The sequence below is a fragment of the Epinephelus lanceolatus genome, chromosome 13, assembly GCF_041903045.1.
Source record: "Epinephelus lanceolatus isolate andai-2023 chromosome 13, ASM4190304v1, whole genome shotgun sequence".
NCBI lineage: Eukaryota > Metazoa > Chordata > Actinopteri > Perciformes > Serranidae > Epinephelus > Epinephelus lanceolatus.
Window position 1 is genome coordinate 19,605,058 of NC_135746.1, and position 22,539 is coordinate 19,627,596.

Below are 22,539 nucleotides of genomic sequence, written 5' to 3' on the forward strand. Positions count from 1 at the left end.
GGAAATTATGTGTTTGATGCTCACAATTTTCTGGTGGAGGAAATTATGTGTTTGATGCTCACAATTTTCTGGTGGAGGCATTTAGCCAATGAAATTAGGCTAAATCACAGAGTAACTCATAAAAAAAATTGCTGCCTTATGCCACTATATTATTAGGTCTGTGGTGTGGTCTCGATCAGCTGACTTTAATCTTTTTATTGATCTAGATCATAAGGAGAATTCCATACAGACTTAATTTAGCGCAATTTAATAAGAACGATGTGAGGCTTTCATGAAAACTAACTTCAAATATATTAGAAAAACAAATTCTAAACGTTTATTGTACTTTGTAGGAGATAATTTATCATAAGAGATTTGACGATTATCATATTAACTCCTTTACCTCGGCAGCAGAGCCTCCACATTTGTTTCCAGCTGTTGTGACGTGGGGCTCTTTATGTTTTGGAAGCTGACTGCTGTCATCTTTAGAGTCAAGCCTCGGTGGAGGTGGGTTCAAGTACACGCTGTTACTGTAGTTCTTCAGGGTGTGCTGCAGCTGACCCAGCTGCCTGAGAACTTTTCCTTGCTCAGCATCTTTCCTCAGAAAGCCAGACTGAACCAGGCGATCATAGTGTCCACTGAGGGCACTGATATCTGCTGCAGGAGAGGAGCAGGATGATGCGGTTGAACTGCATGTCCTCCAACTGGTGTAACCTTGAAGCATTACAGCAAAAGCAGTCTGTGTTAATCGTTACACAAAGCTCATAGACATAACTTCATTCTATTAGATGCAATGAAACCGTGATTGAAAGAAATGCCACTGTAGTCAGGTGTGATGTAGAGGTTATATGTGCTGCAGCCAGTAAAGTTATCTAAGAGGACAGGTTTTAACACACGACATCTCCTACTGCGTACAACATGACGGAAAGACACGTACCTTTTCCGTTGCAGATGACTGACAGTCGGCAAATTATCTTAGAGGTCAGAACAGTGTCTCTTAATAAAACATTTACTGAGCATCTGACAGCTGCAGGGACAGTGTACGCCGCCATGATGGTTCAAAACGCGAAACTTTATTGAAACTCATCTGACACAAATAAGCCGCATGGCACACGCAAGGCACAAATCAGACTGTGACTCGTTTTGAATACATTTTATCAGATGTAACAAGTGTCTTAATTATTTAATTAACATTTATGCTTGTAAACAACTGAAACAAAAGCTGCACATTTTAGACCGAACCAGAGCCCTGCTGTTTTGCTTATATTACTAGATCATATCCGTTTTTATTAATAAGATTAAATATTCCGCTTGTTATTTTCAAAGTTATGTTTTTCATTTTTTAATAATTGATATTATTTTGAGCATTAAATCCCAAAGCACGTCGGATCAGCTGTGTTTTTACATTTCAGCAGCATTTTTTTCACACTGGGAAGCACGATTGGTCCGAATTATACAAATGAAATTATTACAAATGTGAATATCGTCCAAAAAAATGCGATTACAGCCCCTGTGCCCGCTGCTGAGTTGTAAACAAACGGAGCGGCGTCAGCTGAACCTCAGCTGATCGGAAGTGAAGCGCGCTGGCCCTTCAAGCACGCGATAGTGAGAGACTGAGCAATACCGGAAGTTGTATGAATTGCCTTCAACATAAAAGTTACAGTTAGACCTTTTCGGTATGTAAACGATAAAATCACGGGTAAAATGAATGTATAAATCTATGATATCATTAAATCGAGACACTGCTCTAAATATGTGCATTTTTCTTGTATTACGCGGACACAACACCAGCCATGTCTTTTATTTTGAAGGCTAGTACCGGAACGTAGATATTTGCATCCTGGCTAACTTGACACTATCTCGAGCTACTAGAGGGACAGGGAAGAAATGGCTGATACCATAGCTGACACAAGAAGGCTCTTCACCAAGCCTCAGAACTTAAATGACGCTTATGGACCTCCGAGTAACTTTCTAGAGATTGACGTGAGCAACCCTGAGACCGTCGGGGTTGGCAGGGCCAGATACACCACGTATGAAGTCAGACTGAAGGTGAGCCTGCAGTAACAAGTGCTAATGACGTTAGCTTTTAAGCTAGCTACCTGAGCTATCTAACGTCTCTCCTGTAACGTTAACGTTAGTCTAAGAAAGTTATGACTACCTGACATCGGGATCAGAAAGCCCCGAATACAATCACAAAGTCAATATTTAAACGTGTTAATGACTATCTACTATGAATAGGGCGTTAATTGCGAGACGTATAAGCCAACGCTCGTTAGCAGGCTAACAACATTCGTTATACTAGCTAACACTGGTTAGCTATCTGTCATTAAGCTATCTTGTAATTGATGTTAGCAGTGAGTCGAGGTTATTTGACTGACATTAGACGTTTGTTAGTACGCCAATGAGTGATTTGGACAATATTTAAGAGTACGGTGAACCTACTAGTGTTTGCTTTGCTGCTAACAAACATGTTCCTATTGCTTTGCTAAATAAGGGAATTTGTTTACACTACTCTCAAGTGTTTTTCCACAGAGGCGTGAGAGTGCAGCTGTTTTACAAATTCATACAAGTCATATATCTCCCAACAATAATTATATAACCCCTTCAGCAAGCTGAATAAACCATGATTAAATAACTCCTCCTAAAAGTTAAGGCCTTCCTGAATAGTTCAGAGTTGAACTCCAGCCACACCCAAACTTTTTACTGCAAATAATAGATAACAGAATTAGATACACTGAATGGCCATCCCTAAAGGCCTGTATAGCCAAATTGCCAGCTCTCTCCTTCCATTTACACATGCAAATATCACTATAGTAGGGATGCTGATTGGCTTAACAATGCTCTAGTTTGTCCTGACTTTACTTATTAGTCATCAAAGCCATCCCATCTAGTATATTTCAGCACCGGGCTAAAGGGGAAAAATCTCAACAAGTCAGCCTCTCTGGAACTGTCGACAGGATGCTGCCTATCCTTTCCAGTACCCCCCCCCCCCCCCAACCTCAACACACTTCCTTCCTCCTACGCTACTGAAGGACTTGCAGAGGAAAACAAAGGCTTTATTTTTTTTGACAAGATTCTGCCATCCATTGTTGAGCTAGTCAGCAGTTGATCTAAATGCCTGTGTAAAGAAACATGTAAAATTGTTACAAAGTGCTTGTGAAATGTGACTTGTTAGACTCTTGGCTTACACTGTCCGGAAATTTGGCATCATTGAGCAACAAGTGACGAGAGTAACGGTTAGACAGTCCAAGCTATTGCAAAACAAAGATCATGTTCATTTCCCTCAGTCAGTGCCAAGTCAGCTTAAATTAATTTAGACCACTTGTAAACAATGATAGTACTATACTTCAGTGAATCAACACATAGCAGGCAATGATCATACTAAATTATTAACAAAAACAATCTCAAGGTCCACTTACCCACATGCTTTGGAGCTTTTGGCCATGTCACACAGTCTTTATCAGCAGATGGGAGTTTGCTCTGTTGTCATTGAACTGTAGATGTTCAAACTGGGCCAACGTGACTGAGAAATCCCAGAGGTGCTCAGGACAATGGAAAGTTAAAATATCTACAGTTGAATGACAACTCAGCAGACCTCAGATTTAGAGGATCTTGGGCTTAGATGGGTGTTTTTCACCTGCTGTTTCTGAGAACAAGCTCAAATTAGGCATTGTTTCAGGGCCCAGTTATAATGTGATCAGCTGAAAGAGTCTTTATTCAACAAAAACATAAGAGAAAGTCATATTATTTTCTTTAAAATGGCACCATTTTCAGGATTTGGCAAAAAGTTTTTTTCCAAAGACATTTGTGTGCTTCATTTTTCATCAAGTCTGTCATCACATACAATTTGGCATCATTTGAGCAATTCTGGGACTCCACTGAATGCAGTGTTAATGTGCAGGCTGTATTGAGAGTCTGGTACTGTCAGGCAGTCAATGTCTCATCTGATTGCCTCATCTCTTATCTTTAAATTGTCATTTCAGTTGACTGACACCCCTGTAGTTAGTGGCCTGGCGTATTTAGATTGGCAAGCAGCCCTCACGTATTTATAGTTTCCCTTTACCTTAAAGAAATGGGTTGAGGGAAGAGAAGCCGTCTCCAGGCATTAGCGTTGAATATAAGGCTACTGTACTTGATTAGCGTGTAATAATTAGCATATGCGTGTAATCAGCATTATTGTGCACCTCATAGCCCTGTGTGACCCTGCTTTGCATAAGACCACAGAAGAAGCGGCGCATCCCTCACTTCCCAACAAATGTGGTGTCAACTTTGCTTTGCTTCTCTCCTTCTCCTTTCTTCAGCTTTCTTTAGAAGCATTTTCCTCCATCTCCAGCATGTTAAGAGCGTTAGCCACAATGCCTTGGCCTGGAATGCATAGCCTATGCTTTGCTCTTTTTGTTTCTGTCTTACTTATAATATTTAGAAGCACTTTAATTCCGTCATCTAATTATGCCAGACAGTTTCTGTTTATAACTCATTCCCTTGTTTCCTGTTCTCACCGCTGTCCTGCTATCCACCCCGAAATCGAGAGAGCCCTTGTGGTCGCACTGAGAGAGTCTACTTAATCCCGTCATTGAGAGAAGAGAAGAATGAAACAGGCCAGGGTGTGGGGGAGCTGGAGCGTTTATTCCCTATCCTTACCCCCCACCCCCCACTCATGGGAGGGCAGAAAGCCACCCCCTCACCAGCCTTCATCCCATTGCCCACTTATCCCATTTCACTCCCAGCTGTGTGCAGTCAGTTACTGAGTTCATAATGTGTTACTGAAGCCCCTTTGATAACTATATATGGTTTAATGTATAGTGTACACACCGGAGCAAGGGCCTGTTCCTTCTATAAAATCAAGTTTGTCTGGACTCCATTTAAATAAATGTCAGCGTATGCATTTGGCTTGTGACTCATTGGCAATGTCTGAATGTTCATCAAGTTAGTGGAGAAACAAATAGTATAAAGATTAGATTATCACATGAGCAGCCAACTGGTTGCAGCGACTCTGAGGCAGGTTACACAGTCACTTGTTGACAACCGGGCCTGCATGTGGTGTTTAAAATCAATGGGATCAATCCACTTCTTTCAGTCAGGTTTTTTAAAGAGGTGGAAGCTAAGTTCATAGTGAAAGGAGGCGGATATCTCATTTTGCCTGAGCAGACTTGTAATGTCCAGGATCGTGTTGAAACAATGGATTTTTGTTCTCACCTAAATCCCTTCATTTTAAGCGTAGTTTCTTAAATGGCTTATGGACCACAGGAAGCTGGAAGGTTTGGTGTTCTTTCTTCTCTGCCTCTGCACATGTTTTTCATGTTCCTAATGGACAGTTATTCTGCAGAGTCCTGTCATATCACCTTAATGGTTTTTTTTTGGTGGTTGCTGGTTTGAGAGGATCCCCTTAAGCAGTGTATTTGTTTGGACCCTCAGCAAACACGGGGCTGGAGTTGGTGTGTGTATGTGTGTGTTTGAGGTGGGAGGAGGGGGGGTGTTGGGTATTATCAAAATTTCTTGTCTTTAGTCGGTTCCCATCTCATCCAGAGAGCACATTCAGGGGAACGAACTTTGGGATCTCACTTTGTTTATGGATAGGAGTACATAAAAGGCCTCTTATAGCTCTGTCGCTCACTCTCACTCAGTCTTCTACCCCTCCTCTTCTCTACTCCCATAGCTTCTCCCTCTCTCTTTCTTTCTCTTTCCATTTGGGCTATGGGGCGGGGGCCTTTGGTCATTAATAAAATGGGGAGAGATGGGGAGTGGGTGTGTATGTGGGGGGGCGCTTGTCAGGCACAGTCAAGTGTAATCCAAAGTCTACAGCATCCTCTTCGACAACTATTTTAATGGAAATAGGGAACATATTGTATCAAGGCTACCATATCCTACTTGAAATGACAGTATCAAAAGTGGGAGTTGATACTATGGCAACAAAGCAGCTTTTTGCCAGCTAGGCGAGTCGGAGAGAGGGTAGGCTGTCAGGCCGCAGGGGCCGGCAAGCGAGTGAACGAGTGAGAGAGTACATGGAGAGGCGAGAGCGAAAGACCCATAGCCCCAACGCTTTTGTTCCCTGTCTTTTTTTCCCCCCATTTTGGAATATGATGCAATGAGATGGTATTATGTTGCCATTTTTTATGCTATTATTCTGAAAGGAGAGTATATGGGAGGGGTAAGAAGGGGGCATGGGGGAGGTTTAGGATGCGCACTCTCAAACTTGACTTAATCCATCCTGCTAAAAGCTAATGCATGGTGGCCTTGAACTATTCTCTCAGGAGATGAGTGATCTTTGTCCCCTCTCTCCCTTTTTCTCTGTCTCGCTGTTTTTAAGGGTTCTGCCTCTTTTCAACCCATTTTCAATGAGCCCAAGGTATTGTATCCCACACATTATGAATCACATGCTCTTCCTATGGAGCGTAGATTGCACCTTGTACACTCATAATGGAAAGTGAAGCTAGGAGGTTTACTTTGAAGGACATACATCTAGCTTTATGCTCTTTTTCTTTCAAGATACAGTATTTTCTCTTTAAATCTCCCTTAATATGACCATTAATTCCTTAGTTTTGTGTCTATTTTGCTCTCTCTGTTTCTTTTTTTTTTTCAGCTAACCTAATTTCTGTCACCATCGTGTGCTTCCTCTCTTATGTTTTATCCTGTTCCCTAGAAAGCGAGAGAGGCAAAGTGTGCCTTTTTAGACAATTAATGAAATGCTAAGACCCGGCTGGGTGTGGGCTGGTCCCACCTCCCGAACACTGCAGGGGCCAGTAAGTTGAGACACCCTGGTCCTAACCTCTAACCAGCCGTGAAGAGAACAGAGGCCAGGGAAACCTTATCTTTGACTCGTAGAGCTCTCACGCACCGCCTCTTTCAGTGTATGTGTGCGTGTGAGAGAGAAAGAGCGAATGAGACCTCTCATTTTTCAGTTCTGTCGTTTTCGTTCCTCCCCTTGTCCTGCAAGGGCAATCTCTTAATCACAGGGTTTGAGAGGGCGAGAGGATTGAAAGGCCAGGTGACTTTCTTCCCTTACGCTCTCACCGCTGGCTGCATTGTGTAAGGACGAGTAGTCCCGGTTCGCCTGTGTGTGTGCACAAACAGGCTTGAATGCCTCAGGCTATTATAATTACATTGTTAACTGTGTGACTGGTCAAATCTTTCTACTTAACACCTGTGCATGCATGCTTCATGTACATCAGGGTGTGCTTGCGCGTGGTTAAGTGTTTTCAGTGTGCACATGATGGGATTAGAGTCACGGCGGTGGCAGATTACCTGTAACTGTGATCTGTTGTGGTGGGGATTAACTTTGCGGCGCTCCATGCTGTGAGGTAACATGACGCAGCGGGGACAGACCATGGTGAGAGGAGAGTGGAGTTAATGCTAGAGCGCTGGGGTGATAAAGCTAAGATAATCCACTTCTCCTGTGACCTGAGAAAGAGGAGGAGTGCGGGGCTCATTGACAACTTCACCTGGAGAGAACTTGAAATAAGTGGGAAAGGGAAGTTTTCAAGGCTATCGGTGAGTCACATACGAACTCAGTGGGAAAGAGGGAGTGGCAGAGACGCAGTGAGTTTACAAGCACCCATTTGATTTTAAACAGAATAAGGAAGTACTTCTGTTTTTGCAGTTGTCATCTTAAACAGGTTATTTCACTTGCGTCAGGTTTTAATCACATTACAAGTGACCTCATTAGAAGCTGCTTGCAATCTTTTGAATTATTTCTTGCAAGTCTACAGCGAAATCTAGTCTGTGTTTCTTTTCATGAACCACAAAGGTCACGTAAAGAGACTTGATACAAAATGGTTTGTTTATTTTGAAAAATAGCTGAGAGGCTTGCGGTGGTGGTGGGGAAAAACTGTATCATGGGGTGAGGGTGAAACTGCTTTTTTGTTACAGTTAACACTAAAGTTAGGGCTTAATTAACTAAGTCTGAAAACTTTAAGAAATGTTGAAATCAGGTGATATTATACACAAAGATGACGTAATTATCAGCTGTCAAATCACAAACACACAACGCACAAAAAAAGAAAATAAGAAAATAACAGTACAACAAAGAGTTATTAAAGGTTCTAGATAATTATCTTTCCAGTGCAAAGTAAACTACGCTTCAGTATTGCAGGTTTCTCTCTGACACACTCACCTCTCTCTCGCACTCTCACAGACAAACAAACTCTTCTACTTACACCATGTGGTGTATTGAATTATCTTTAAAGGGGCAGTTCACCCTAAAATCCAAAATGCATATTTTCCCCTTACTTGTAGTGCTGTCTATCAATCCAGATTGTTTTGGTGTGAGTTGCTGAGTGTTGGACATATCAGCAGTAGAAATGTCTGCCTTCTCTTGAATATAATTGAACTAGATGGCACTCAGCTTGTGGTGCTCAAAGTGCCAAAAAAAAATAACATTTGAAAAACTCAACAGCAATGTCTCTTTACACAAATCATGACCTGGTTACCCAATCCACAGACCTTGTTGTGAACAGTTTCATGTAGGAACTATTTAGGGCTGAACGATATATCGTTATCGTATCTATACCGAGATATGAACATGCAAGATATTAATATCCCAAAAGGCAACAATATTGACGATATAATTTCCCCATGAGTTTCCCCAGCTTGACCTGCATGTACAGCTCAGCCAATCACAAACATCCTTTTCACGCTTGCCCTAAATGTACAGCTAAGGCCAGCCAATCACAAACCTCATTTCCTGCTTGCCTTGGATCGACAGCAAAGCCAGCCAATCACAAACATCCCCTTGAGCGAGGGAGATGTGGTGCTGCTAGCAACTTGCTAGTACACACAACACATTTGCTAAAAATAGTTTTGTTCGAGCAAAATAAATCATTCAGCACGCTGTGTGAGTACAGATTACAACCAGCAGCAGAAACGAAAGGCAAAACCTACCGGTTGTGGGTTGAATGGGGGTCACAGACGGGAATACGGCGGAGCGCTATGGCCGCCGCAAGATAACGTGGTTTACCGGCGTTTCGCCGTACATGAAGAGCCTGGTGACGCGAGGCTACCAGTGACCAAGAAGCCCGGTTCCAGGTGAATAAGTTGGTGTCATGACTGCCCAGTAGTACCTGAACAGCCGAGCCGTGGCGGCATAGGGAACTGCCCATTGGTCCGACAGCCCATTGGTTCGACATCCCATTGTTCCGACCATATTAAACCCATTGTTCCGAAGTCCATTCCGAAATCATCATGATGCCCTGTGGTTAAGGTCTGGTTAGGTTTAGGCACAATAACCACTTGGTTAGGGTCAGGAAAAGATCATGGTGTGGGTTAAAGTGAAAAAGAAAGTGACAAATACATAAGCTGTGAGCCTGCTCCGCCTCAAGCCTTTCCCAGCTGACCCAGAGCCGGTCGCGGCGCGCCATACGCCTGCCGCGAGCCGTTCAGCACCGCGGACAGTCGGACTAATGGGATGTCGAACCAATGGGCTGTCGGACCAATGACATGGACCCGCGGCACACAGGTACGTGACGTGTTAGAGGAGAAACAAGCCTTTCACATTTCCACAAACCTCACCACACTTTAGGGACTGTTCTTTACTTGTCAGGGGAGGAGGGTGGCTGGTTGATTTCTATTTTATTTATTTATTTTATTTTGATCCCCCCTATGTTCATCACTCATTGATGCTGTTTTTGAAGTATGAATAAGTCAATAAGTAATTTATTCCATTGAAATATATCATTGATGTATTATAGAAAAGTGATTTATCTTTTTATAAATGACAAAAGGCACATCTGCCTCATTTTTGCTGTGGTACCGTGATACTACTCAGAACCGTGATACTTTCACTGGTATTGTACTGTGGGTCCCAATTTTGGTACCGTGACAACACTACCGAGTACTGTATGAACAGTGCCTTGCAATAAAAGACACGGCAGGGACATCTGGGGCCTCCTGTGTCAAGCCCAAGCAAGGTCGGATTGCCGATGCATTCAGTAGCATAATGCTATACCAATCGACGTCCAGCAGGTACAAAGACATTACAAACGCTATAACATACCATATTGCTACACATGATTCCCGTGTATTCAGTCACTAAAGAGGGCTTCCAGAAAATGGTTTGGACTCGTTTTTTGTTTTGTTTTGTTTTGTTTTGTTTTTTATAAAGAATGCTTAGTTTTCACTGAACCCATAGTCATATCGTATCGTATCGAGATATCTGGCATAAATATCGAGATATAAAATTTTCTCCATATCGTTCAGCCCTAGAACTATTTTCATTTTACAGAATTACACCCACTAACCGCATCACTGCGCAGAAGGAAGTGTGCCTCCACCGCTAGCTTATTTAGCACCACTGAACTAGCTAACCTTACCGCTTGGCTGAGAAAAACACCATTAATGTTTAAATCTCATGCTGTCACAAGCACAAGCCTCTCATCCATGAGTAGGTGCACACTTTCTTCTGCACAGTGATACAGTTTCCAGGTGTAGTCTGGTAGAAAGGAAATAGTTCCTACGTTAAACTGCTCACAACAAGGTCTGTGGTTTATCTTGAGCAATTGGGTCATGATTTCTATAAAGAGAAATTGTTGTTGAGTTTTTTAAATGTACTTTGTTGGCGCTTTGAGGACCAAAAGCCGAGTGTCATTTAGTGCAATTTAATTGGAGAGAAGGCAGACATCTCTACGGTCGATATCTCCAACATTGGGCAACTCACACCAAAATGATCTAGACTGATAAATAGTCCTACAAATTAGTGAAAAAATGTTTGTTTTTTTATTTTGGGTGAACTGTCCCTTTAAAACAAACACCATTACATAACAAGTAGGACATAACACACAATTCTTATCCATAAACTGCTCACAGATACCAGATTTTCTTTCCAGTATCTTGTAATCTGAGCCTAGCATAATAGTGCTTGTGCAAAAATGCATTAATCACAATGTGTAAATCACAAAATTGTCACACACTTTTCTCACTTTGTATTTTCTATTGGACTGTCGGCTACCCCACAACCTTCTGGACATAAATGATCAAACTATCAAAACTCGGAATAGTGGAGAGGTGGGTTACAAACATCTAAAACAAGTAAAATTATTGTTGCCAGTTAATTAGGTACATCTCGTTAAAACTAATGCAGTCTAATACAACAGTCCTGCAATAAATCTTTTGCCTGATATCAGACAGAATTGTGAACTCGTTAAATTCTGTTTCCATCTTCAGTCTGACATTGCATCCACATTAACCGATATTTGTGGGAGATTTGATTTTTCCCAACCAGTCACTATAGACCAACGTACCACCTGAATCTAATGTCATTTTAAATGCCAAGATACTGGTTTTGCAGAGGTTTTAAAAGTGGTGTGGGGCGAAATTAAACAAATTATGAAGGTGGGCGATATTGAGAAGACATGCTGAGTCAAAACAGCATTGATAGTAGCGTCTATCTTGTTTATAGTGCTCGCCGTTGTTGTTATTACTCTTCATTGATTCCGGCGTGTGCTTTGCAACGTTTAAAAACTTAACTAGTATCGCCTGTGATGCAGAATGGCTAATTGTTTGTCTAGAGTGTAACGATTTTTATTCATCGATTTTTATTTTAACTGAAAAACGCTGTTTCATGTAGCAATACCAGATGAATTAGTCAACTCAGTGGAGTGGTTTGATACAAAGGTCTGGACCTGGGCAAATAAATCCTACCTTCATGGAGGTTATAATAAAAGTAGTAGGATGTAGTTTGTGGTGCCAGAGGCGTGTTTCTGTTGTTTAGACTCCCCTTGGTAATATAATGGGGTGCACAAAATATTAGAAAACACCTACAGTTTAACAGCATCACAAACTACATCTTTCAAATTATATGTATTGCAGGACTGTTGTATAACACTGCGTTAGTTTTAGTTATGTGTATCTAATAAACTGGCAACTGAGTGTTTACTGTGACATAAACCAGGATTCTCTTTAAACAATTTTGCCAGGTAACATTTTTCAGCTCTTGCTTTTTATTATAAATATTTTATCAAATGAGTTTGCTCTTTCTAACCAAATCCAGGATCCATAATTTTGACCGAGGAGAGGACAGAGCAAAGAGGGTAGAAAACGAATGCCTGCATTTTCCCCATTGAAACACCACAAGAGGAGTCTCAAGGGCAGAAAATCTGACTTAGTATCGTAGAGCGAGGCAAATAAAGAGGAAAAAGACTGAAAGGGAGAGACCATGAGAGCGAAAAGACCACTCCTTCTCTCCTTCCTCCTCATTTAGTCCTGCACAGACCAGATGAAGCTCCCAACCCCTCCGGTTTTTCTGCTCTTCCTTTATGACCACGAACGCCCCCTCCTTTCTCTTTTGTTCAGCCATTTACTCAGCCTTCTAGTTAACTCTCCATCCCCTTTACTGCACACAGTCACAGTCGTCTGCTCATCGATCAGTCTGCTGCTCACACTGTATTCATGCTGCACCTACTTGCTCAATTGCTTTGCTCTTGTGATTCCTCCTTCCATGAATTCTGACCTTCTGTGAATGTGGCCTGCCAATGAAATACTCATTCACTCGCTCCTTGTTTGTACATTGTCACGGGATGGCCATGTGCTGTCAGGACTAGTGAAGAGGTTTGGCATTGTGCTGTAATGTGCTGTTTGCTCAATGTTCTCTGTCAATGTCGAAACATCTCCCCTTTTTAATATGAAATTCACTTTCAAGTGCTTGTCAACAGCAACTTAGAATTATGCACACATCTGCGTATTGGCGTACAAGAACACACACAAAAATGGCAAAACATTCTGAGTGCGATAGACCTTGGTGAGCAAAACATGAGTGAACTTTCAATTTTTCTATTCAGTTCGGTTCAATTTGAACAAGTCTTTGTTTTTTTTGCTCCTCCTTTTTCCCCTTTATTAAAGTCAGAGTAGATGACACAAGGCTATGCCCAGACCCACTGCAGTAAAGCCCGTCACTCTGTCTTTTTCCTGAAGTTAGTACAATCTCTCCTTACCATTTTCTTATGATAATTTTCTGCTGTTTATACTCATTCCCACAGGAAGTGCAACCCTTGATTGGTTGATGGTTGCCTGTTAAGAGGCTATATTGGGGTATCTCAAAAAAATGGTTTATTTTAACTTTTTAAGCACTGTGTTAAGTCTTCAAGGTTTTTAACCCTCATGTAACCATAGCAACAATACTGAGTAGGGATGCAAGAAGGTAGATTTTTTGCCAATATCCGATATGCTGATAACAAATTATTTGGTCGATAACTGAAAATGATATCGATGTATCCAATTTTTCCCCATCTAAGTTTATTGATAATGAAGTTTCTTTGGTAGTGGAATTAACATCATATAAGAAATAAGAAAAAGCATGTTTGACATTTCTAGTAGTTCATTTTAAAGCCGATATTGACCGATGCCAGTGATGTGCCAATATTATCAGCATGTTGGCCGATTCCGATATTTCATTTTAAAGCCAATGTTGGCCAGTACCAATGATGTGCCGATATTATTACGCATCTTTAATACTGGGACATTACCAGTCTCAAGTCTCAGGTGAATCTTATTGGTGGCTATTAGCCCACTAATTACATCACCTTAAACAAGCTTCCTTTTAACAGAAGACTGTGTTTGGTATAAATGTGATAATGCATGCCAGTGTGTTCCAGTATGCCTGAAATAATGGAGCCAGTTCTCCAATGGGAAGCGTCAACTAATGACCATTCTCTATCCATTGTAGTCCATAAAGTGTTAGCAAATAGTGCTTCTCACTATTTCTTTGCAGCCAAGGTTATGTCTTCAAAGTGCTTGTTTTGTTAGACCGGTTTTAGCTCAGCAGGTTAAAAACAAAAAATATGACGTTTACTCAAAATTCATCAGTAATTATTTTGTCAGTCATTCTTTTCTCGCAAATATGACAAACATCACTTTCCAATTTCCAGCTTGTTGTGATGTTGAGTAAACTTAATAGTCTTTGTTCAAGCAATTCGAAGACATAACCTTGGCCGCAAGGAAATTGTGATGGGCACTTTTTCCTAACATTTTATGGACTGCAACGATTAATCCATAAATTGAGAAAACAATTGATAGAGAATGGCCATTAGTTGCTGCTTCCCATTGGAGGGCTGGCTCCATTATTTCATAGTGGAACACACTGGCATGCATTATCACATTTATACCAAACACCGTCTGTTGTTTGTTTTAGGTAATGTAATTAGTGGGCTAATAACCACCAATAAGGTTCAACTGAGACTTCAAAGAATCAATTTTACAGACTAATAAATTAATCAAAGAAAATAATAGATTGATTATTTATTAACAGTTATTTCTGACAGGGATTTAAAGTTCTGGCTGAACGTGGGTTCAAAAAAATGAAGACAGTCTCAGTTGTTTCACCTGTTTAAAGGGGCTCTAAACAATATTCGGAACATTAATATATCAGCAAACAACTATTTGCTTTGTAAAAAATATAGTGACGTTATAGTGTCCTGAGCAGAGAATGAAGTCAAGCCACCTCTGAGCTGTTATCCAAGTTTCTTTGTTAGTTGCAGTGGTAGACGGTCTGGCCAGACATGCATGTTACTGAATATGAGTCCTGTGTGTGTATCCCACTGGCTGACTAATTGCTGCCGCTCTGCACTGCACTGCGCTCATATGGTGGTTACTGCTGATATCGGGACAGTGTCATCGCTGAAGCATAGCACTCACCCTCAGTCCCTCCCCAGGTTAACACTGTTAGCTCTGTCAGCACTGTTGCCGTTGTTGGCACTGCTACCTCAGCCACCTCCATGTTGAGAGCCGTGTGCAGACCTCTGGATAATAGACATGTCCTGAATATTGTATAGAGCCCCTTTAAGGAAATTTCCTCAGTAAAAAGTGACACATTTAAGAGTTTGCCACCTGCCTCTGTGTGTGTGTGTGTGTGTGTGTGTGTGTGTGTGTGTATCTACAGACCAACCTTCCCATCTTCAAGCTGAAGGAGTCTTGCGTACGGAGGCGGTACAGCGACTTTGAGTGGCTCAGAACGGAGCTGGAGAGGGAGAGCAAGGTGAGCCACTGAGGTGAACTCAACAAAAAGGCTCTTGAGTACTTGGCTTTTCAAATCAGCACACAGCAACATCTGCCATGTTTTTGTGCGGGAGAGAAAGTTGTTGTTTCCTTTTGAACCTTTGCGATTTGTGAAGATTTGTCCTGCCATTAATGAAGACCATAAATTATGTTTTTAGCCTCAGAAATGTCATTAAAAAAATGTTCTTACCACATGATACTGTACACATTATCACTACAGGATCATTGTTTAGTGAGCTGTCTTTAAAAAAAAACACACACACAAAACGTTTTACTTTTTTTAAAATTGAAGCACTTAAATCCTCATTGATATGTTATTTATGCATATTTAATTGCTGCTGTATGATTTCTGTGGATGCTCTTTTATCTCAGGTGGTTGTCCCACCTCTCCCGGGAAAAGCTCTTTTCCGGCAGCTTCCGTTTCGAGGGGATGATGGGATATTTGATGACTCTTTCATTGAGGAGCGGAGACAGGCTCTGGAGCAGTTTCTCAACAAGTAAGCCTTTCCTTATCTTCCTTGTCTTCCTCTGTTCCACGAGGTTAAAACAATTTATTCTTTACAATTTTGTTTTTGTCGTCACAGTCGCTTGCAGCTCCTTCCCGAGCGCGGTATCATTTTAACTCTCAAGAACAATGAAACACTTTGTGCAATAAGTAGATTCAACTTTTTCACTTCTCTTCATATTGTTAACAAACTGAACCCGTAGAGACAGACAGGTCTCTTTCCTCACTATCTTCCTTAATTCTCTTTTATAATTACTTCGCAAAGGACAAGAACAACCAAAAGAGGACTCAAGTGTGCACCCCCACAACATAATTTTTCCCACATTTGTTTTATTGTTGATGTGTAATTTATGATAATTGCAGCTCAAATTACAGCGCGTGGTTCCGTGGGATGGTGTGTGCACCTCTGCTTATTTTTGATCCAGCATGTCCTCATTTTCAGCTGCGGAACAATAAAAGTTACAGTGTGATTGTAATTATTTGCTTTGATTGCAGACTTGGCCATTATCTTTGTTTCATGTGCAAATGCATCAATGTTTCCTTTCGGAATATTAAGTGCGCTAAGACAGTTGAGAAAATTAAAATCCATAAATATGTTTTTTTAAAGAAGATGAGAATTCGTTAGTAATTAAGATTTTTCTCCCCACTTTGCTTCGTATGAATGAAACACTGCTGTTGATCATATCATTGTTCAGACTTGATACTGGCCGATGTGGCTGGCAGCATTGTTTAATCTGTGATTGAGAGCATTGTGAAGAGGAAATCTCTTGGAATGGTAAACATGGTTGTCGCTGTGAAACAAGTGAGCGGGAGGAGAGGAGATAACCGTCAGTTTTGATTAGGCTAGTCAAACATAATTCATACTTCAGGTAAAGAAGAAGGGCTTGCATCCCCACTTCACAAAGCAAGCAAGGCCATGACATTTCTCCATGCTTCAGCTGCACCTTGTCCTCAATGTCAGCATCTCAATTTCCGGAACCTATTAAGCAGAGTTTTTGGGGGAGGGCAGGCATGATCTCTCCAGTGATTGCCCTGGTATTTGACTTGTGAATGCCTCCCACGGGCCACTTAATTTGTCTGAAATATTTCCCATTAGAGGTTAAGATGCATGCATAGGTACAATGTCATCATGTTGATCTGGTCTGAGTAATATACCGTTTTAAAAATGGGATGTTTTTGGGGTCTCAGGTGCACCGGCTCATTCTCGTTAAGCTCCGTTTGCATCATCTGAAGGGACATTTTGGGATGTTTGATGTCAAAGTGGCTTTACCAAAGGAAAACAAAAAAATAATGTCCTGAATGCCCCTTGCTTTAACGTCACACAGATCAGGAAAGCGGAACCAGCGACACTTATATTTTGTTTCCTAAACAGATGCTCAGAGCAGAGGATCCACTGTCTGTTGGCTAGCTGTCACTGTGCCCTGGACGACATGCAGAAGAGCAATAAAAATTGGCCATTTAACCAAGATTTCGCACAAGGCAATGCAAACGAAGCTTGGTGTATTTTTTGCAAAGAAAATTTTCAAACTTTGCACAATGGAAGTCAAGGCAGTGAAGTCCCACATGCAGAATGAGAAACATTAAATCGCCACCCACTTCTGTTTATTCTCCCATGTCTTCAGTAAGCTTGGATGTTACTATAAATATTTAGGCAAAATTATCCCTAAACCTTTGTAATTCATGTCTTTGTTCTTCAATTTTGTTTTTTTGTAAAAGTGGCATTAAAGAAGAAAAAACAAACCTCTTAAATCTAACTTGTTTCTAGATGTGTTGCTAACATACAGATTAATTTAAGTGAATCATAGGATAATCAAAACACATTCACCAAGGCTCTAAAAAACTGGTTTACCTAAAGTTGTGTTGTTTTAACGAAACTTAATCACCTCTTCCCCCAAACTGTGCTTTCATATGGTAGTGCAGTTGCATTGTGCATCATTTACTGGTTGTAGAAGTTAGGCATGTGAACACAACCACACATCCATAACCAGTGTGTGCAATAGTTATATAAAATGCTCAGTAAATCTGTCTTTGATGATTAAAATCTACAGTCGTCCCTGTGCTGCTAGTCAGTATACATGGTCAGGGTGTTCAAAATGTCATTAATCCTCATCAGCTTTATCAGTGACACAATGGTTCGGAACATCATGCAGGCAGATTTTTATCTTGATCACCGTTAACTTTTTAAGATTTTTTGAGTGTCATTGCAGCCTTGTGGTTAAGATGGATACCATGTAATTGTAACATCCCCGGTCCAACCAGAGACCTTTTTTGGTCTATCTATAGTTGGATCCCAAACCCATACTACACTAAGTCTCAGCAAGTTTTGATTTTGTGGTGTTCAGCAGTTTGTGCCTTCTATTAAAGAGACAGTAGAGAGAGGACAGGAAATGAGAAGACTGAAGGATGGGGAATGACATGCACCAAGGGTCCCCCAACAGGAAATGTTGCATTTCATGGTTGACTTGAAACCCAGAGGCTAAAAAGATTCCTCAAACTGTTTTATTTGTTAATGTGATACTATTCTCCCACAGTGCCTTGCACAAAGGAAATGGTGTAAATTAAAGCTAATTGTGGTATTGTCATTGGTATATAGTAGAGATGGGACAAAGTCATTGATTTGAAAGTCACAAATAAGTCCTAAGTCTTTGCGCTCAAGTTCCAAGTCACGTCCCAAGTCAAGACTGAGAACCTAAGTCCTACACTTTGGGTTTAGTGTCCGAAACAAGTCCTAATGCGCTCTTTACAGCATGTAAAGCCATTTTAACAACAGAGTAATATTATGTAAAAGATTTTGATTTTTTTTAAAAAAAATCATAAGTGCTTTTTAAAATTAGTTTTTTTGTGTTAAAACATGCTTGTCAGAAGTTGTTGTGTCTCCCTCTTATTTTCGACCAGCTCGTTTTTTTGTTGCCCATGGCAGAGTGTTTGTGGGAATGGGAATGTATTATCACTCAATCTTTGCTAACATTTTTCTAACTGGCGCTCAGTAACATGACATTACTTCTTCATGGTTCTCTCTTGCAACTTGATTGGATGCTTGGATTGGTTTAAAGAAAATGGATTTGAGGACTTCAGTGTCAACTTGCTGGAAACAAATAGCGTTAATGTTAGTTTATTTTAGGAAATGGAGGGAAATAAATCGATCCATGAAACCATTTTGAATAACATTTTTTAATCTTTTGGCCTGGGGAAACGTACAAGTATTTTCAAGTCAAAATGCAAGTAAAGTCAAGGGTAGCGCTGGGTATTGGTACTCAATACCTTTTAAGGTATCAGCCAAAGTAACCCAATACCACGTAGTATCAAAACCTCTTCAGTCAAATGTTGATCCTTTTGAGGCAGGGGTTTGGTGAAGTTGAGCGTGGTGTAATTGACGGAGTTAGCAGTTCAATCCAAAACGTTTGAAATTAATGTTGTACAACATGCCAATCCACTCACACTATTGGTATCGGTATTACATACAGGGTACTGGTACTGGTATTGGTATGATAATTTTTTGAACATTACCCAGCCCTTGTCACAAGTAATTCGTGTGAAATTCCAAGTCAATGAGCAAGTCCTTTTTGATTTTGTCAAATCTAAAGTCATCAAATTTTGACTCAAGTCTGACTTAAGTCATGTGACTCAAAACCACATCTCAGGTATTCAGTATGGAATCAAGATGCAGCATATATCTACTCTGTCAACTATAAAATAAAGGCAAAAATGCCACACAAAAAAGGCTACAGTTTCTGTCTTTTTTTAAGGATGTGAGGGTACAGTAGTGTCATTTTTTACATATCTTTTAAATTCTTTTGCTTTTTATGCAAGCGATTATATGACTGATACCTAACATTTTTTTTCTTCAGAAAATGTTTCCCATATTTCCTACCTTAAAGTCCAATGCTCCTGTCAATCTCTGTCTGTTCTGTCCAACCATGTGTCCCTGTATCACCGGGCCTCATCAGTTAACACAGCCACTGATGTTTGAAGCCTGCCTTCTGCTCTTGTGTTTCAGAGTGGCAGGTCACCCTCTAGCTCAGAACGAACGATGCCTGCACATGTTCCTACAGGACGAGTTTGTGGACAAGAACTACACCCCATCCAAAATCAGACAAGCCTGAAAGAAAACACAGCTCTGCTCGGCCTGGCTTGGCTCAGCCTTGCTTGGCCCGACAACCCAAAGCTCTCTTCACTGCTCCAGGTTTCTCTCAGACAATAAACATTTCAATGACAACTTCCCCTCCCCGTGCCCCCCCCCCCCCCCCAAATATTATTGTTCACTGCCTCTTTTAGTTTAATTAGTGACCCTGATCGGTGTTTGTTTTCACTTTCTAATTGGAGTCAAGAATGTTGGACACATAAATGTGGTTGAAAGTAATTTATAGTAATTTCTCTTTATGTCTGGAAATGCCACTAACATGGATATATTATGTATTTATCATTTAGCTATGTCTTGAATATATTCATTTATATAGCAACATTGAATGAGCGTTCTATGTATGCAAAGCTCTTGTAAAGACCCACAGCGTTTCCCATTATATACTATATATCCAGTACTGGCATGTTGCGCACGATACCTAGCAACTAAACACACACACATACACACATATATATATATATATTTGATGGGCCTCAACTTTCAAATCACACTTAGTTGATCCTCTCTTCAAAAGGAAGCACGTGTGTGCATCGACCAGCACCTGCCAGTTATCACGATGATTTTCTAGTAAGACAGAAGTAATTTACACAGAGGGAACTGCAGTATTTCTACTGGCTATATGCATTTTGAGATTTGTATACTGCTGTGCCATTTTTGTTTATTTTGAAGATTTTCCAATAAAATAGGTGAAATGTCTCCACGCATAAATACATCTGTTGATTTGGACTGTTGACCTGTCTAACACTCCACACTGGATAGTCCACTACTGCAAGCTGCTGCGATAAGTAAGTCATCCACCATCTTCATTACAAAGAAGTTTAGGCCTATGGCTGATTTAAAAGAGTTCATTAAAGGTACAGTGTGTAGGATTTAGGGGCGTCTGTTTTCAGAAAGGATTTATAATATTCATACCTGTGTTTTCATTAGTTTATAATCACCTGAAAACAAGAATTGTATTTTTGTTATCCTAAGTCCAGTTCAGACCAAAGATTCGCAACATCAACAAAGAGCAGGTTTGCAATGTTCTGAAAATCTGCCAGTTCATACCAATGCGACCACATAATACAGTGTATCATCTCCATAGCAACAACTCTCGGTACTTCGGCTGCAAGGATGTAAATAAGACAGACTTAGACTCAGCAGGAACGGAGGGTGATCGAACACGCCTTCTGCACTTTCCCAGTGGACTCTGCTACAAGCCGATTGGCTGCAAGAACAGTTGATGTGCCTTTCGTCATAAAACCAGCAGCTGGCGACTTGAAGAGCTGAGTGTCAGGTGACACCATCAGCTGGCTTGAGTCTAATTGAGACAATCCAGTTCACACCGCTGCAACTTTTCTCTGCAACGTTGTTTCGTCTTGTTGCGACTCTTTGGTCTAAACTGAGCATTAGAATGAGCTGTCTGTATCTACATATTGAGCGGTTCCTCTCCCACAGAGTCCGCCATGTTGTTCTACAGTACCCCAGAACAAGACAAGCCAAACACTGGCTCTAGACAGGGCCATTTCCATTTTTTTTATGTTTTTGCATTTTTGCGTCAGCTATCAAAGTTCTTCTACACAGCTGACCCTTGAGAGAAGTCGCAGTTCTACAACCTCACCACTAGATGCCACTAAATTCTACACACTGGACCTTTAAAATATCCTCCTGAGATCCGAACTTCTGCTTGGCATGCATTTTTAATTTCTCCTAGCTATTTGGGATCGGTAGGACCCGATAAGTATAAAAAATAAACATTGTCAACACTAATTAAGTCCCAGTGTCCTCAACTGGGACAACAGTATAATAAACAAGTCTGAACCATAAAATGTGATCAGATTTTGGACCTTGTCCGCTTTTGTGTCAGGATCAGCTGCAGACTAACTTGGCGAAGATGGCTGCCATCTTGTTTTACATAGATTAGTGTATTGTGCTCTTAGTACGACTAGATTGCACAAAAAAGTGTCCACAAACGAGTACAGCAGGTCTAAATTAAGTAGAATGAAGTATAAGGTCAAGTAAACCCAAATGTGATGTCCTCATATGAGGACACAGGGTCTCAGGAGGATATTCCCGAGTTCTCATTAAGAATAGATTAGGCTACTTCTAAAGGAAAAACACTTTATAATAAGGGTGCAAAACACATGCTTGAGTAATCCTTAACAAATCTATGATTCTTGATCATGTAATGCAGGATGTATCGTGATTATTAAGTCAGACTTTATGAGATTATGATATATGATGATATGCAGCCAAATCCGATCTGATAAGCATATAGTACTTGTTCAGTTCCTCTTCATACTCATACTTAAAGTGAATGTACATTAATATTCATTTGCAAATTAGTATCATAAAATGTTTTTGCTTAATGGGACACATGCCAGCCAGGTAACTTGTAAGAAATGTGGTCGACAATTAATGTGTCTCATTTACGCTCAAAGCTGACTGTTGGGTCATGAAGCAACAACGTGTAAATGTTTGCAGCTGACAACCAGTTTGATAGAAAACTGCTTCATATTTCAGTGAGAACAGAGCGGCTGATCAAATGCATCAATCTAAAATGTCCTTTTTTAGATTAACTGCATTCCAGCTAATTTGGTTTTATATAAATTAATGTATCAACTAATGATAAATGAGCAATCAATGAATTATTAATTTATAAAGCGCTTATAAATCAGTCTTACATTAGTTAGTCATTACTGTAAAACTTCAATTAAAAGCCTAGTCCCAATAAAACACCCAGTCACTTTTACTAGCCTGGTGTAGCTACACATTTTGACAAATAAAAGCCTGTCTCAATTAGAGGCCTGGTCTGATTGCCAAGCCGTTAATTTTTTATGAAGTTCTTCTGATGTATAAAAGTAGGTTGCTGGCCACCTCAAATTATATGTCCATTCCTCTGTTACCCTATAAGTTATTCATATTCATTTAGTCTGTAAGGGTCCTCAGATTAAAA

General features: G+C 40.5%; 2 protein-coding genes across 2 annotated transcripts in view; one reads left to right on the plus strand and one right to left on the minus strand.

Annotated features, from left to right (window-relative positions):
* Nucleotides 1-1,536, minus strand: part of afg1lb (AFG1 like ATPase b) — a 50,637-nt gene extending 49,101 nt beyond the window's left edge. Inside the window, exons 1-2 of the mRNA XM_033648167.2 lie at nucleotides 917-1,536; nucleotides 383-693 (exon numbers count right to left, since the gene is read on the minus strand). Of these exons, the coding sequence (XP_033504058.1) occupies nucleotides 383-693; nucleotides 917-1,031 (426 nt within the window). The 5' untranslated portion in view covers nucleotides 1,032-1,536. The remainder of the gene's footprint in view (nucleotides 1-382; nucleotides 694-916) is intronic.
* Nucleotides 1,537-1,820: 284 nt separating this feature from the next.
* Nucleotides 1,821-20,312, plus strand: snx3 (sorting nexin 3). Its single transcript, XM_033649301.2, has 4 exons — nucleotides 1,821-2,028; nucleotides 14,843-14,938; nucleotides 15,331-15,455; nucleotides 19,461-20,312. The coding sequence occupies exons 1-4, from the start codon at nucleotides 1,867-1,869 to the stop codon at nucleotides 19,564-19,566; spliced, it is 489 nt and encodes a 162-aa protein (XP_033505192.1). The 5' UTR covers nucleotides 1,821-1,866; the 3' UTR covers nucleotides 19,567-20,312.
* The last annotated feature ends 2,227 nt before the right edge of the window (nucleotides 20,313-22,539 follow it).

Excerpts from the sequence above, each read along its gene's own strand:
- snx3 (XM_033649301.2), top strand. The coding sequence starts at position 1,867 with ATGGCTGATACCATAGCTGACACAAGAAGGCTCTTCACCAAGCCTCAG. Across the intron at positions 14,939-15,330 it reads AGCTGGAGAGGGAGAGCAAG|GTGGTTGTCCCACCTCTCCC; the intron begins GTGAGCCACTGA and ends CTTTTATCTCAG. Across the intron at positions 15,456-19,460 it reads CTGGAGCAGTTTCTCAACAA|AGTGGCAGGTCACCCTCTAG; the intron begins GTAAGCCTTTCC and ends CTTGTGTTTCAG.